Source organism: Actinia tenebrosa, unplaced genomic scaffold, assembly GCF_029948245.1.
Source record: "Actinia tenebrosa isolate PJP-AT-01 unplaced genomic scaffold, QUT_ActTen_1.0 PGA_scaffold1__47_contigs__length_23844297, whole genome shotgun sequence".
In the NCBI taxonomy this organism is placed as follows: Eukaryota; Metazoa; Cnidaria; class Anthozoa; order Actiniaria; family Actiniidae; genus Actinia; species Actinia tenebrosa.
The window spans coordinates 5,399,481-5,414,903 of NW_028292578.1; the positions used below are offsets into that span (position 1 = coordinate 5,399,481).

The window sequence follows — 15,423 nt, forward strand, 5'->3', positions numbered from 1 at the left end:
TACACCACAGTACAGTTATAGCACTACGCACTGATTATACACCACCACAGTACAGTTATAGCACTGCGCACTGATTATACACCACCACAGTACGGTTATAGCACTGCGCACTGATTATACACCACCACAGTACAGTTATAGCACTACGCACTGATTATACACCATCACAGTACAGTTATAGCACTGCGCACTGATTATACACCACCACAGTACAGTTATAGCACTACGCACTGATTATACACCGCCACAGTACAGTCATAGCACTACGCACTGATTATACACCGCCACAGTACAGTTATAGCACTGCGCACTGATTATACACCACCACAGTACAGTTATAGCACTGCGCACTGATTATACACCACCACAGTACAGTTATAGCACTGCGCACTGATTATACACCATCACAGTACAGTTATAGCACTGCGCACTGATTATACACCATCACAGTACAGTTATAGCACTGCGCACTGATTATACACCATCACAGTACAGTTATAGCACTACGCACTGATTATACACCACCACAGTACAGTTATAGCACTGCGCACTGATTAAAATTAAATTCATTCAAGTTTTATTTATGATCTCTATTGTTCGCCAAAATTGATATTAACAAAACTGCCTCTTTAGATTGTGGCAATAACGTGGTCCTTGACTTAAGCTGTTTATGCGATGAAAACTTTAGCCATTGGTACCTGTTTCATTTCTAGATACCTTATCTAATGCTGCTTATATCATTATTGAGTTAGTTTTTCTTTTGTTCACTGGCGGTCTTGTTCTTTCATATTCACCCAACTTAATTAAACAAAGGAATGTCCCGGTTGATATCTAGTTATCAACCTTTACATAACGTAAAGAACAGAAAGATAGTTTTATATTTTCACTAGAGTAAAATTCTATCGATCTTTTTGTTCTCAAAATTGAACTGCTTTGGGAACATGCTTCAAGCTAGAGATTTTTATTTAGTTTTACAAAATTAATAGTTGTAGTCATCGTCATCGTCATGTATCCAGTACCATGCCATGTAAAAGCCCTAGGAGAGACAGAAATAGAGAAAGAATAATAATGGGCTTGCAGAATTTGTAAAAGGTGTAAAGCTTTTGTTGCAAAATGAATCGATGATTTTATTCGTGAGTAATAGAACTCCTTTAGGATGGCGAAACTCTATTTTAAACACACCTTAATTCAAGCATCATTAGGTTTTTCCTCAATTTTCGAGCCCTCTTTCAGCTCTGCTTCGTCCTCTTCTGGTCCAAAGCATTTCTGACGGGCATACCAACGCTGGATCTCAAGAACAGTCTTGCTGTCTCTACGCATCCCGGACAGGACGCCAGCACCAGCTCTCTGAATGGCTGCTTCATGTTTTTTCTCAACCAAAGCCAATCGTACGATGTCGGTTATCATGTCTGTTGAACAAAAGAGATTGAAACTCAAGACATGGGTAAGTCATCGTCGTCAATATACAAAAGCTCGTTGCTGTTGTTAGAGTGGTAGCTAATGTTGTTGTTTTGAGAGCGCTTCGCGGTCCCTGTCTTAGTTCTTACCGGTATAGTACAGTACGTTCGCTCTGCCAACCTTTATCGCTTGCTTGAACGCTTTGGTAAACTGTGAGAAATACAATAGAATAGACAATGACCAAAAAAATATAATAATTAATCGAAAACACTACTGTTATTAACCTCTAATTACAGGCCTGCGCTGCCTGCCTGCCTGCCTGCCTGCCTGCCTGCCTGCCTGCCTGCCTGCCTGCCTGCCTGCCTGCCTGCCTGCCTGCCTGCCTGCCTGCCTGCCTGCCACATGCGCGACACTTGGCATATGTTTCATTATACTTACCACTTTAACGGTTTGAACTCCAAGTTTTACGAACGGTTCTACAAAAGTAAAATTAACCACAGTATTTATTAGTAAATAGCTTATTTCTTATATCTCGATGACTGAGATTCATTGATGATAGTTTTTCGGATTCCCATTCAGACTTCATGTTTTCATTCCATCTTTGTGATGTAAATTTATCATTCATCTCTTTGTGGAATAATTTCGATTTGTTTCTGTTTTCCACGATTGAAGCAACAAGAGCGCTGTAAAACTAAATGGTTTTCTCGATGGCTCATAGCATATCGCAGTTCTTGTGGCGAGAACTTTCGCTTTACACGCCTAGTAGATATCATACAGGTACCATCCTTACCATCAAGCAAACCATCGCTTATACGGAGGTCGTTTAAGTTTTCCAAGATGAAATTAATGGCTTTTTGAGCTTTATTGACTTGATCTTCGAGTTCTCTTTTGATTCTGTGCAAATGCATCGCATCTTCACTTCTGTTTTTGCCAACTCCTCTGAAGAGACCTGAACATTAGAGGAATAGAGGAATTCATTTATGGTGGGTCGGGAGGGAGGGGGTGTTAGTTAATCTCTAATAAATATCGTTATCGTTAACACCGCAACTATAGCAGTAGCGCAGCTTAACGGGGTCGAACTGAAAGCATGTTAAAGGACTTCTGCTGTAGCACACCCAATCATTATCAGTTCTGCACCGTCATCAAAAGATAATCATACTATTAACAGAAACATTTTCGAGTATTGCCCATTAATGACTATTAATACTCTCTCTCTATATATATATCTGGGATTACTTAGACATTGGGGTCCCTGTGGAAGGAGGATTATATAGGGAATATATAGACAATATATAGGGCTCACTCACTCACCCATGCGATCAGCATGTATCAGCAAGAGGACAAATCTACGGTTAAGTGCAACGAAGTACTCCCCAGCGATGTGCTTGGATTTGAACATGTTCTGTTCTTTGACAGCTTTATAAAGTCTCTTCATCATTTCTGGCGGAAATTATAATATTATAATATATTGAGGGAAATGTTCAGTAAACTGTAGACTGGAAGGAGAAAGTAAAGGACAAGGACAAGGACAAGGACAAGGACAAGGACAAGGACAAGGACAAGGACAAGGACATCAGCTCCCAGCTAAATGTCTTTCAAGCATATCCACAACACGTATCTGACTGATTTACTGTGCTTAAATTAACTTTGGTATCTTTTGGTAAGGTACTACACATCATCATACTTAATCAAAAGCGTATTGGCTGTGGCTCTTGGCGTCTTTTTCCTCACATGATTGGGCATTATAGTAACCAATTAACTTACCGCATGAATGGGCACAAGTAGTTTGTTTTTAAGGAACCTTTTCAAAGCTTCAAAAACCTTACAATTATTTATATATTTATAAGTAAATAAGCTTAATATTAACTGCAAACTGCAATAGGGCTTATGCATTCATCTAAACCAGATCTTAAAGTAAATTTTAAAAAAAACAAAAAGCGACAGCTTCGAAGAATTTCTATCTAGTTAAGCAAAAATAGAGTCTGTATCTGTATGCACTTAAATCTATTGCTCTAAAGTTAATTTTTGCATAGTATTTGAGCTGAAGTCTTCATACGCTTCGTGTCATACGCTTCATGTCACTCATGTCTACCATAACTGGGTGCGGTTCAAACAACATTCTCACACGAAAAACTACTCCCATTTTTTTATATAAGTAATTCACTCTTGTTGAATGCATTGCAGAAACTTTATAGTTGACCCACCATTATAATCTTGGACCAAGAGTTTTCCTATTTCGATAAACGGTTCAAAGGTGCCAATAACCTGTATAGATAAAGCAAGATCAATTCAGTCGTAAATGTCAAAACAATCAACAACAGGATTCAGAATAACTTCGCATATTTCAAAAGTGGTAAAATCAGTTAAAGATTTTTAATTTCTTGACCATTTTTTGTGGGGGCGGCAAAAAAAATACCAAAGTATTGAAATTGTGCTGCAAGAAATCACTACAAGTCATGGTATCACCGTATACTTGTTTAATTGCTTATCATGTATTAAACCAACTACGGGGCACACTAACCATATATTCTCCCTCAGATGTGATCAGGAATTCCTGACCACTTTTTACAAAACACCATCTCGACTAGCGGCTCTGTATTTTGCCTCAGAGATGATCAGGAATTCCTGACCACTTTTTACAAAACACCATCTCGACTAGCGGCTCTGTATTTTGCCTCAGATGTGATCAGGAATTCCTGACCACTTTTTACATAACACCATCTCGACTAGCGGCTCTGTATTTTGCCTCAGAGATGATCAGGAATTCCTGACCACTTTTTACAGAACACCAGCCCTACTAGCGGCTCTGTATTTTGCCTCAGAGATGATCAGGAATTCCTGACCACTTTTTACAGAACACCATCTCGACTAGCGGCTCTGTGTTTTGCCTCAGAGATGATCAGGAATTCCTGACCACTTTTTACAGAACACCATCTCGACTAGCGGCTCTGTTTTTTGCCTCAGAGATGATCAGGAATTCCTGACCACTTTTTACAGAACACCATCTCGACTAGCGGCTCTGTATTTTGCCTGATTCCTTACTACTTTTTAGCAAGGAAAGCCTAGGTTTTTTTAAAGAGATACAGTACTCCGTTTATGATAAAGGTTCTAGCTAAACAATTTTAACCTTGTAATTTCTTATATTCCAGTTTTAATTTTTGGCAGTTCAATGTTGCAATTTGTTCTTATCGTTCAGAGTAAAATCTGTTAGCAGTATACAAGATTTTGGAAGCTCATCCGTCCATGGTTCAGGGGGGAAACCAGACATCCAAGGTTCCTCCACGATCCCTTCCAATAGCACATCTTGAAGTTCTCGTCGGCCATTACCAATGATCGGTGGCTTGCTATTTGCTTGACAGTGTTCTTCAAGTTTGAATTTGTCAACAGAACAGTGACAATGCTCACATTAAATTTGACACCGCTTATTCTATTTTGAAGCCAGGAGTTTTGTGTTTGTTTATGGTTGGTAGATTCGGGACAAAGAGCATTAGGAAAACTTGTCTTAAACTCTTTTTACGATTGGTCTAAACCCTCCTCTACTGGAAAGCTTTGATGGCAAATGCGACAATCTTTCTCCGGATTCTTTTTCTTTTGTTACGTACAACACAGGTTACAATAGTAGCGTCAAAAAATGTTGAAATTCTGCCTCGATTCTGCTATACCATCATTTCAAGTTCCTTGCTTTCAGATAAGAAGAAAAAACTTGATTTGACAAATAACTGCATTTACCTTTAGAGATCTCCTGGTCTTTACTTTTGCCTAATGCATCCACGTCTTGTGGTTTTGTATCTTGTCCTGAGCGAGGTGTGCTAGATGTCGAAATTTTATCATAAGGACCATCCCCAGATGAATGGCGGTTTATTGGCGTTGAGCAGTAGATAGGATCAGTTCGCGTCCTTCCAAAAAGAATAGTTTCGTTTTCAAGTTGATCCTTCTTGGGCGATGAGCAGTCCGTAGAATGCTCGGATATATATTGAAGCTGGGCTTTTAGCATTCGTGGCTGGGGAGAATTCCTCAAAGCTGGAATTAGTCGGAATACCTACTATGTCAAACGAATCATCTCCAAAGCTGCTATCCGTAGGAATATTCTTGAGGCTGGAACAAGACTTCTCAATAGGCGATTCATTAACAAAGCTGCTGTCAGAAGGGATGTAAAAAACTGTATTCTTAGTCACCGTCTTCACTGGCGATCCGGCCTTACTGAAGCTGCTGTCGTTAGGGATGCTTTTATCTTGGTGTAAATTATTCAATGGAGATCAGTAAACGAACTCATTACCAAATCATTACTAGTTTCTATAATTTTTTGTCTTTTCTGAGGCGACGAATGTGCTTTGTCTTCATTCATGGTGATCGAAGACTAAATTTGACGAAACGTTCAGTTACACAAAGAACCGTTGATTGTTATGTTATTTGCAAATCAAAATGCCGCCAAAATTTGCACGTGACAGGACACACACAATGAGTTTTTCAACGTCTTCCTGATAAAGAAGATCTCCAGAAACTGTCAAAAGGGCATAGATGAAAGATGACATACAGCTAGGAATACTAAATGATTTTTTGGCATCATCGTTTGAAAAATATTTTAGTTAATATTTTATACAATAATATATCAAACATGGACAGTTTTTGTTCAGCAGAGGATATCTTTTTGCAGTATGTCGAAATTTACCTTTTTAGTTTGTAAAACCCTTAGTGAAGGTCATGAGTTCATGGTGTGCATTTGATAGAGTCCAGATACATGTCCTGTGGCTATTCTGGACATGCTAATTGCTTATTACTTACATAAAGGTCATTTCTTCGTTCTGACCTAAAATATATAATCCACGAGTTAGTCTCTCCGTACTCAGTACCGCTTACAGTTGTATTTCAACATGGCTTCATCAGCAGACATTTCGTGCAGAATGAGAGCCCTTACATTTTACATTCAGGTACTAAAGAACAACCTAAGAACTAAAAAGGGCAGTGCTTGGGCAAAATCCTTCACTGTTAAGCTTCTGCTACACAAAAGTCATAAGGTAGGAAAGGTCATTGAATAACTACTTCATAGATTTGGACATCATTCAGTAATTTTATATATTCGATCTTTTTTTTGTTGTCATAGTTTAACTGCTAAAATGGCTACAGGATGCTAGATATAACGCTATGTGAACCTTGGCCAGATGGAAAAGATTTTGCGGCAAAGGCTTCAGCCATCTTAGGGATCGAGGTGCTTGAAAGTGCAATGCCGACAACACCATTAGGAAGCCTAAGCAAAGGACCACAAGCAAAGAGAGTGCGCCGCGAAACTAGGCAAAAAAGCGCTGAACTATCTGTCGAGCCAAGGAATGATCTGCCTGTCTCACCGAGTGCTAATCTCCCTACAGCCCTAGCACATTTATCTGAAGTAGAAACAGCAGATCAGCAGATTCCCGAGCAGTTATCCACTTTCCTTAAATTTGCCATTACAGTTGACGGTAAGTTCCAAAAAAAAAGGTGCAATATTACGTTACACTAGGACACTGGGTTCTTATACGCTTTTGGTACTTACGACATCTTTTTTTAAAAATGGGGGCGTTATTCATTTTTATTATTTTATTTTTGTGCTTGTCATTGTAGTGACCACCAAAGTGTTAACAAGCTCTTTAACAGCACCGAGAGCGGAATACGAGTTACGTGGCGTTGACCACGTTATTGTGAAGCAGCTGAAAGAGCAGATGCTCAACAACCCTGTTCCTGGCCAAAAGCCGTTAATAGTCGTGGTAAAGGGGCTCCACAGAATAGAAGATTTCGAAGCTGAGAACATTGATTCTTATGAATTGGAGGTCGTTATTGGCGGAAACCATCGGCGCGTGGCTATGGCAGAACTCAACGAGGAGCATCAAGATTTGTACCCACTCAAATCGGTGGATGACATCTTGTTTAGAGGTATGGATTCATTTACTATAAATACATAAATTAATGGCTAAATGTAAGAGTATGATTGACGGTTAAAGTAAAAGATGAGAAAGACTGAGAGAATCATGATAAAGCAATAATGTTTTTCTATTTGTATCTTTTTCGTTGAAGAAATGCTCACCAACGCAGCGATAAAACTGTGATCAGGCACACAATAACATGGACCAGTTCAGTCATGAACTCACGCCTCAAGATAAGGTACGTAAACTAAGTAGTTTAATAGCTTTAATAGTAGTTTAATAGTTTAATAGCGTAGGCTAGTAGGTTAAAACAAATGCTCCGCCAAACAATGTTTGAGTAATGGAATAGTATACGTGATTTGTATGGTGGTTGGTTAACTTCAAAAAGTAGAAATCGCTTAGAAATCTTACAATACGTGAGGCCACGAAAAAAATATCGAGCAGCCAAAAATTCAAATATTCCCGTAAAATATCGAATGGTTCATCCCTTAAGACGACTGAAACCTGAGATGCGCTATTTTTTTTAATGCATTTTCAGGTGAACTACTAAGGATTGCCAAAGAGAAGAAATGGCAACTATTTGTCATAACGAAGAATGCTGGACGCATAGCAACTTTGAAGGCCATATATATTATTACAAATTCTGCAAATACAGAGCCGCTAGTCGAGATGGTGTTTTGTAAAAAATGGTCAGGAATTCCTGATCATCTCTGAGGCAAAAAACAGAGCCGCTAGTCGAGATGGTGTTCTGTAAAAAGTGGTCAGGAATTCCTGATCATCTCTGAGGCAAAAAACAGAGCCGCTAGTAGTGATGGTGTTCTGTAAAAAGTGGTCAGGAATTCCTGATCATCGCTGAGGCAAAATACAGAGCCGCTAGTCGAGATGGTGTTATGTAAAAAGTGTTCAGGAATTCCTGATCACATCTGAGGCAAAATACAGAGCCGCTAGTCGAGATGGTGTTTTGTAAAAAGTGGTCAGGAATTCCTGATCACATTTGAGGCAAAATACAGAGCCGCTAGTAGGGCTGGTGTTCTGTAAAAAGTGGTCAGGAATTCCTGATCATCTCTGAGGCAAAATACAGAGCCGTTAGTCGAGATGGTGTTCTGTAAAAAGTGGTCAGGAATTCCTGATCATCTCTGAGGTATTTTGAAGTCACTGAATTAAACAAGTAATGTATTTACGTGTGTCACGCGTTTTTTGAGCTCAAGTAAGGGGAAGGTATCCTAGAGTATAAATTTGCCGATATAATTATCAAAAATTTCCAATTGGGCAAAACTAGAAACTTCTTTCTTAGGATGTCCCATTACTATTCATTGAGTAAAAGCATTAAAAAGTAAATAAATTGCCTTTTTTTAAACTTTTCAGTAAAAGCAAATGGTATTCAATTCATTTTTGCCGCAAAGTTGGCAAAGTTATTTAAAAATTCTTTGAATTTGACGCCAACACGGGTTTTGAAATATGCGAAGTTATTCTGAATCCTGTTCAACACTTTAAGTTTTACTGTCTTCAAATTATAAGAACCATTTTTGTGTTAATCTGAGCTGCTCTGCATTGCAGAGCAGCTCAAGTTGGAAGGTCACTCCCTGTGACCTGGAATTAATTATTTTATTCAACCATAGGAAGATTCTATAATATTTTGATAACATAGTTAGGCGTTTGTTTTAAAAACGTACCGCTTCCCTGACCACAAGAAGCTAAAAATGAAATTAAGAAAAACAAAAAATTAGCTACAAAAATTCACTTGCAAATCTCGGTGTATAAAGACAGTAATCTTTGATTGCACGTTACGTTTCCTCTCGGGAGAGCGTTGGTGCCATTTAAACAACAGATTTCTTATAAGCATCCATTGTTAACGGCCCCACAACGGGACGCCATGCTTTTGTTTTTTAACTTTCGTGTTGCTTGCAACCCATCAATATTGATTTCGTATTTTGGACTTACTCTCTTAACGAGTTCTTTCCCTGGTTTTATGTACTTTACTGTAAAAAAAAGCCAGTATTAATTTATCGTAAAATTTATCTAACTTTTAAAGAAATGCAAATTAAATTTAGTATTGAATAGAATCTATATGATAGTTTTAATAAAATACGGTAACTTTTAACTTTTAACTTACTATCGGGATGTTCGTCGGGTTTGACTTTTCCAACAGACACATGAATGAGGTAGTGAATAAACTTGAAAAAGATCGAAAGATCTTGATCCGAGTCTTCATCGTTCAAATTCAGGTTAGCTTCGGGTTGATATTGGACATCTTCGACATCCTTCTGGTTAACTAAAAATAAATAAATAATATCAAAATAATATCCTAAAATAAAGAAACGAAATTTTAAACACCTTAGGTCTGACACTGGTCCGAATTTTCTGTGCAATTTGTCTACAAAAATAAGCAAATTTTAAAATAAATCTGCAACATTAAGTTTGTTGTAGAAAGGAGTGTCATTATTCAGTTTTTGCTTTGCTAAATTTATTCAAATAAAAAATTTCGTGTGAATTTTTTTAAAAAAGCTTTCTTACTCAGAGTCTGAATGAGTTCATCATCATCACCGTCAAACGAAGGTTTAGCAACGACCAGTCCAACCAAAAGCAATAAAAAAAGTATTTTTTCCATCTTGGAAAGTAAAGTCTCAAAGCACTTTTTGTGAGTGACCCTTCCTTGCAGCTCTATCCAAGCGAAAGTGTTTGTGTCTGTGAATGCATTCTTATTTATTAACGCCCTGGATTGACATATACAAGTGCATTATATTTTTGAACGCTTTAAAATCTTAAAATAATATTTAATGGTTCGTAAAACAGCTTTTTATATTTATTTATGCCTCAGTGGCCGAGCGGCTGAGAACGAGAGGTCAATGCATGGTTCGCAGTCCCGCGAGAACCCAACTGAGGCAGATTTTTTAATCTGCTTATACACTCGATGTAGCATACACTTAATATATAAAGTTTTTTAGATGTTTTCAAACACTTTGCTAAACTTTTGTACTCCAAAATTAGAATAAATTATTAAAAGCAATTTCAAAAATTTAAACTCTCATTAACAAAGAATATGAATTAAAAGACACAATTTATCATGACAAACTTTTACTGCAACAGAAATGCTACCTTATATGTCGTGCCGTTTATAGTTTATGGAAATATAATTCAGTGATTAAGTATATTTGTGTTATACATGGTTAATTCGGAAATTTATGGCTTTTAAATTGTTTTGCATGGTTTGATAAGTGCTAAAGTGATTTTACTTGACGCTTGAAAGATCGATTGTATAATTAGTGACTACTAGTTATATTGCAAAGTGTTCAAACTTTCCAACTTTGCTTTATCAAAACTCTGTTTAAAATTGATTTCAAAATTGAGTAATTTCTGCAAGTCAATATTTCTACTTTCCCAATTGCAAAGTCCCTATACATTTGGTCCATGATAAGACCTTTCTAAAAAAAATTAAAGCCGAAAAATGAGAGACAAAATATGTTGTAAATTTTGTTCCAAACTACCACTCCCTTTATAAGCCTTTAAGAAATCGTGTAACTATCTAAAAACATCACAGCTACGATTTGAATTTGTGTTTATTGATGTAAAAACAACTTTTGTACAAAAGTAGCTACTGTCATTCCTAACAGGCCTGGTTCTCGCTCAGCAAGACAGCCTTGGCTATTATGAATCTAATCAGGTGCTACTTTACAATTTGTCAAAAAGCTAGATCTAAAATATCTGTAAAATTTACTGAATCTTCTTGAAGCATAAAGAAATAAAATCAGTTATTATTCTACGAGTAAAATAATAATAGATTATCCGTTCCGGTCATTATCTGTGTTGTGCCGTGCCTTTCCGCTTTCCTGGAAGGAAGAGAAGAAAGAAAAATGTAAGTGGAACGAAGTCAAAAAAAACTGAATCTGGGTCAAGTTGTGACTCCAGTTTTTTCAGTTCCTGCCTCAACCTCAGAATGGTTAATAAATGCTTTATACTCTCTCTTTCTTATACTCATCAATTATTCATGAGCTCATCGCCCAACCAGGTTTTCTTATTTGTACCACGTGCAGTAGTTTGAAACCTCCATTAAATACGACCGCACCCATTTCAAAGTTCTAGTACTTTGAAATATTTCAAAGTCCTACTACTCCGACAACATAACTAAAAGAGTATAAGATGTCGTGTCAAATACTCGTCACTGTTAGTGTAATCTATTGGGGTTTCAAAATCCTCGTGGAAATTTCGAAACCTCAATAGAATACAGCAACTCGTATAACTTGTATTTGAAACATTACTTCTTGCAGCATTTACAAAACTCACCTTCAAAATTAACGATTTGGAAATCAATCGTCTTTTTCTTCTTTTTCTTCGTCTTTGCCCTTTCCTCCGTGTCCCTTTTCTGGTTCTGGTCCACCAGCACGGCACTGCTTTTGGCTATACATATGGTGAAGGGTGATTCCAACTTTAGTTTGTCTACGGATCATTGATAGAACTCCAGCGCCAGCTCTCTGAACAGCACCTTGGTGGTTGTGTTCTTTCAGAGCCAATCGAACGATGTCGGAAATCATATCTGTTTTGAAAAGAATATTTCAAAGAAAGTTTCAATTCTCTACACAAGAACCAACCGAGTTTAATCTTTTTTTTAATCTTTATAAAAAAAACTTCGTTATATGACTACAAATAGAGTTTGTTTGGTTTAAGTATTGTTCTTTGACATGCTGTGCAATGAAGGGTTTTTCCCAAGGTTCCACTCTGGTTTTTCCTCCCTCCGTAAAAATCAGTGAGTTGAGAGTTGTATGTATAGAATATTTTAGTGTAGTGATAGTGTGTGCAAGTGAGTAAGAGTGGGCCAAATTGGAAACCTGAGGTGCTTACTATTTACCCAGAAAAACCGGTTGGAAAATAAATGGTATGTGTCATTCGGATCGGAAAGTTAACGAAAAACTCGGTTTCCCGATGCTGAGGTAATCCACTTTTCCCGCTCTTTTCGGTTCTTCGGTAGACGTGTGTACCAATTTCCGAAGTAAAATTTTCCCGCTCTTTTCTTACCATTAGCGAATAAGTTTCCAACCGGATGAATTGGTTTATAAGCACCTCAGTATACTTGAATTTGCCTACCTCTTTATACATATTATATTGCAGTTATTTGATATAGTTTATTTTCTCTTACCAATATACACTTTCATGCTGATTTTGGTGACTTTCTCCATTTGTTTAAAAGTCTTAGCAAGCTAGAAAAACGAGGAGGAAAAGAAATAAATATCATATTATCAACCATATAAGAATACTTGCATGCCGCAACAAAACAACACTGACAATCAACAATAAAAACTATTAAAACTCACCACAATAGCAGTCTCAACGCCGAGTGCTACAAAAGGTCCTGCAGAAGAAGAAATACAAAACATTGAGTTAAAATATCACTATTATAAAAATGAAAAATAGTCGCGCCAGAGATTCGTCGCCCGCCATTAATGCTATGGTAATATGACTTACTATCAGGAAGCCCATCACTGACACGGAACTGGTTGAAGTTCTTCAAGATGAATTCTGCAACCTCTTTGCCCTTTTCGCCGCCGTCTTCAACTGCTTTCTGGAGCTCTCTTCTTACTTCTTTCATGTCCTTGTCATCCTTATCATCGTCAATCTTCTCGAAAAGACCTGCACGTATCAACAAAGTTTCTTTGAGATTTGTTTATCATGGACATTTAAGGAGAGGGGACCGAATTTCATAGCCCACCCTTCCACCCCTAGACCTGATCATGATCTCTCCTAGCCCCTTGCGCAGCCGCTATGAGGCGCTTCCCGTCATTTCAACGGAAGTGCCTTACAGCGGCTGAGCAGGAGGCTAGACCTCCCCATGCACCCTTCCACCAAAGATGAGAGAAACTAGTCCACTCAGACTGCACGATTTTCTAAAGGAGTATTAGGAGTCTTTGCAATTTTGCCCTAATCTAAAAACCCCTAGAAAAATGTGAATTTAGAGTCGCCATCTCGATTTCAAAATCATCTTTAGGTTTGGGGTGAATAATTGTCCAATAGGCTGAGAGTAGCGAACCAATGAATACACGCCGTCTTTGTAGGTACGTTCCCGCGTTGGTATGAACTATTACATAAGAAATACTATACAGAGAACGTAGTTCTTACCACTTTGTTCAGCATGTATAAAGAAAGACAAGAATCTTCGGTTAAGAGCGATGAAGTATTCTCCAACGACGTGCTTGGCTTGGAAGATGTTGTCCATATCAACGGCTTCCTTGACTCTTCTCATCATTTCTACAAACAAATGCGTCACGTAGAAAAGCATGGGTTTTCAGAAATCACAAGTTATTCTCATTGAAATTTCACTGGATTTTGAAATTTCAATTATATAAAGTATCAAATCCAAAGCAAAAATTTGGTTTAACATTTGCTTTTTTACTTGTCATACTCGCTCACTTTGACTTCATATACACACCAAATTGAAAAATTGTTGTCGGGTTAAACTATATTTCTTTGTTGCTTTTATTAATTTGTCTCTTTTTGGTTCCTAAATAGGACGGGTTTTTTTGTAGACACAGTTATTTGATAATGACTGACCAGTGGTTGACTTACCTTTATGGTCTTCAATCATAAGCTTGGCTATTTCATGAACTGGTTTCAGAGTTTCAATGACCTGAAGACGAACAAAAAGTAAAATCAGTTGCAATTCTTTGCATCCAAACGAACGGAAAAAATGAAAAAAAAAATTTTGTGGAAATTCCTGGCATAAAAGTAATTATAACTTACCGCTGCTCTGACACCAAGAAGCTTAAAAAAAAAGAAAGAAAAGTAATTATAAGAGTCAAGCTATCTATTAATATTTATAGTTGGTAATCTTTTTAGATACTTTCTTGACTAATTCCTCTCCAGGTTTTCTGTATTTCACTAAATAAATATCCAATTAACAAATGAGAAAACTTAAGAATATAAAAGTATTATGGTGTTTGGTAAATCAATCAGATTCAACTTACGATCAGGATGTTCGTCAGGTTTGACGTCTCCAACAGAAACGTGAAAAAGAAAGTAAGCGAACTTGTGAAACAATGGAATATCTTTCTCGTCAGGCTTAGGTCCCCCGGATGGCCGCTCGGATGGAGCAGGTCCCCCTGATGGTCGCTCGGATGGATCAGGTTTCTCGGATGGTGGCTCGGATGGAGCAGGTTTCTTGGATGGTAGCTCGGATGGAACTGCTTTTGTGAATGACGGGAGACTAGTTGGATCTTCATCTACGTTTACTGCATAAAATTTTTAAAATATTCCGATTATATAATAAAAATCTTCAAAAATACAAAAATCCGTAGAAAAGAAAATGAAATGCCATAAATAGGCAAGAGCAAGAGCAAGAGCAAGAGCAAGAGCAAGAGCAAGAGCAAGAGCAAGAGCAAGAGCAAGAGCAAGAGCAAGAGCAAGAGCAAGAGCGAAGAGGCGAAGAAGGACAACAGGCGGACAAGAAGAAAAAAGTAGTTGAAGGAAAGTTCCTCTAGGAATATGAAAAACTTGATTTTACTTACATAAATCTTGAATAAATTCATCGTCGAGTGTTTCAAAAGCAGGTTTGGCCACAGCAAAATCGACCAACAAGAGAACAAGAATGACCTTCATCTTGGAATAAAATGATCTTCCCTCTCAAGTAACTTATACCAACTTCGTTCGTAGCAAAGTTGAAATGATTTTCGCTCCGAATGCTACTCTTATTTACGGTCGATGAACATTAGAAATAGTTCTTTTACAATGGTTACGTAAGGTAGAATTGAGTACAATAGGTTCTTTTAAATCCTTTGTAATTTATTAAAAATAAAGAAATTTTTGACTTTTTAAAAGTTTTTAGACTTTTTTGGGGCAAGAAATATAACAAACGCCTGACTAACTAATTGTTTTCTTTAACTTTTGGTTATGTCATCCATTAATTTTATAGAATGATAGAACAATAAACTGTGATGTAACCAGCCTTTCCGCCTACACGACGCTTCATGCATTAACACATTACTAATTTCATGAAATTACTTAAAATGTATTTAATAATTCGAAGAAAAATGGTGACCGCATTTGAATGGTAAGATCAAATTAAGTCTGAATGATTTTACTTTTACAACAGTAAAGTAGACAACTAAGGCTCCGTTCATAATGTATGGCAGAGAGGGGGGGCGCA

The 15,423-nt window shown here is 37.4% G+C and overlaps 4 protein-coding genes across 5 annotated transcripts; 1 reads left to right on the top strand and 3 right to left on the bottom strand.

Annotated features, from left to right (window-relative positions):
• Positions 1-554: 554 nt before the first annotated feature.
• On the bottom strand, positions 555-9,974 carry LOC116300439 (uncharacterized). The gene is made up of 11 exons (XM_089032828.1): positions 9,807-9,974; positions 9,406-9,564; positions 9,234-9,271; positions 8,966-8,986; positions 3,603-3,663; positions 2,710-2,838; positions 2,189-2,347; positions 1,837-1,874; positions 1,548-1,608; positions 1,183-1,409; positions 555-1,036 (listed from the first exon to the last, which is right to left on the bottom strand). Exons 1-10 carry the CDS (start codon positions 9,898-9,900, stop codon positions 1,189-1,191), a joined length of 981 nt encoding a protein of 326 aa, XP_088888954.1. The 5' UTR covers positions 9,901-9,974; the 3' UTR covers positions 555-1,036; positions 1,183-1,188.
• On the top strand, positions 6,005-8,060 carry LOC148909745 (uncharacterized). 2 transcript variants are annotated; one of them, XR_016120231.1, is made up of 4 exons: positions 6,500-6,851; positions 6,994-7,302; positions 7,444-7,530; positions 7,831-8,060. XR_016120231.1 is itself a non-coding variant. In XM_089032829.1 (3 exons), exons 1-3 carry the CDS (start codon positions 6,524-6,526, stop codon positions 7,473-7,475), a joined length of 669 nt encoding a protein of 222 aa, XP_088888955.1. In that variant the 5' UTR covers positions 6,005-6,523; the 3' UTR covers positions 7,476-7,539. The 2 variants fall into 2 exon arrangements, 1 of the variants encoding a protein (XP_088888955.1); XM_089032829.1 differs by lacking the exon at positions 7,831-8,060 and having other exon boundaries at positions 6,005-6,851; positions 7,444-7,539.
• An 877-nt stretch (positions 9,975-10,851) lies between the features above and the next one.
• LOC116301670 (uncharacterized) lies at positions 10,852-13,527 on the bottom strand. The gene is made up of 6 exons (XM_031710760.2): positions 13,401-13,527; positions 12,750-12,914; positions 12,599-12,636; positions 12,424-12,484; positions 11,574-11,823; positions 10,852-11,119 (listed from the first exon to the last, which is right to left on the bottom strand). Exons 1-5 carry the CDS (start codon positions 13,525-13,527, stop codon positions 11,597-11,599), a joined length of 618 nt encoding a protein of 205 aa, XP_031566620.2. The 3' UTR covers positions 10,852-11,119; positions 11,574-11,596.
• Positions 13,528-13,847: 320 nt separating this feature from the next.
• On the bottom strand, positions 13,848-14,964 carry LOC148909746 (uncharacterized). Its single transcript, XM_089032142.1, has 4 exons — positions 14,786-14,964; positions 14,246-14,509; positions 14,022-14,042; positions 13,848-13,908 (listed from the first exon to the last, which is right to left on the bottom strand). The coding sequence occupies exons 1-4, from the start codon at positions 14,874-14,876 to the stop codon at positions 13,901-13,903; spliced, it is 384 nt and encodes a 127-aa protein (XP_088888268.1). The 5' UTR covers positions 14,877-14,964; the 3' UTR covers positions 13,848-13,900.
• Positions 14,965-15,423: the final 459 nt, after the last annotated feature.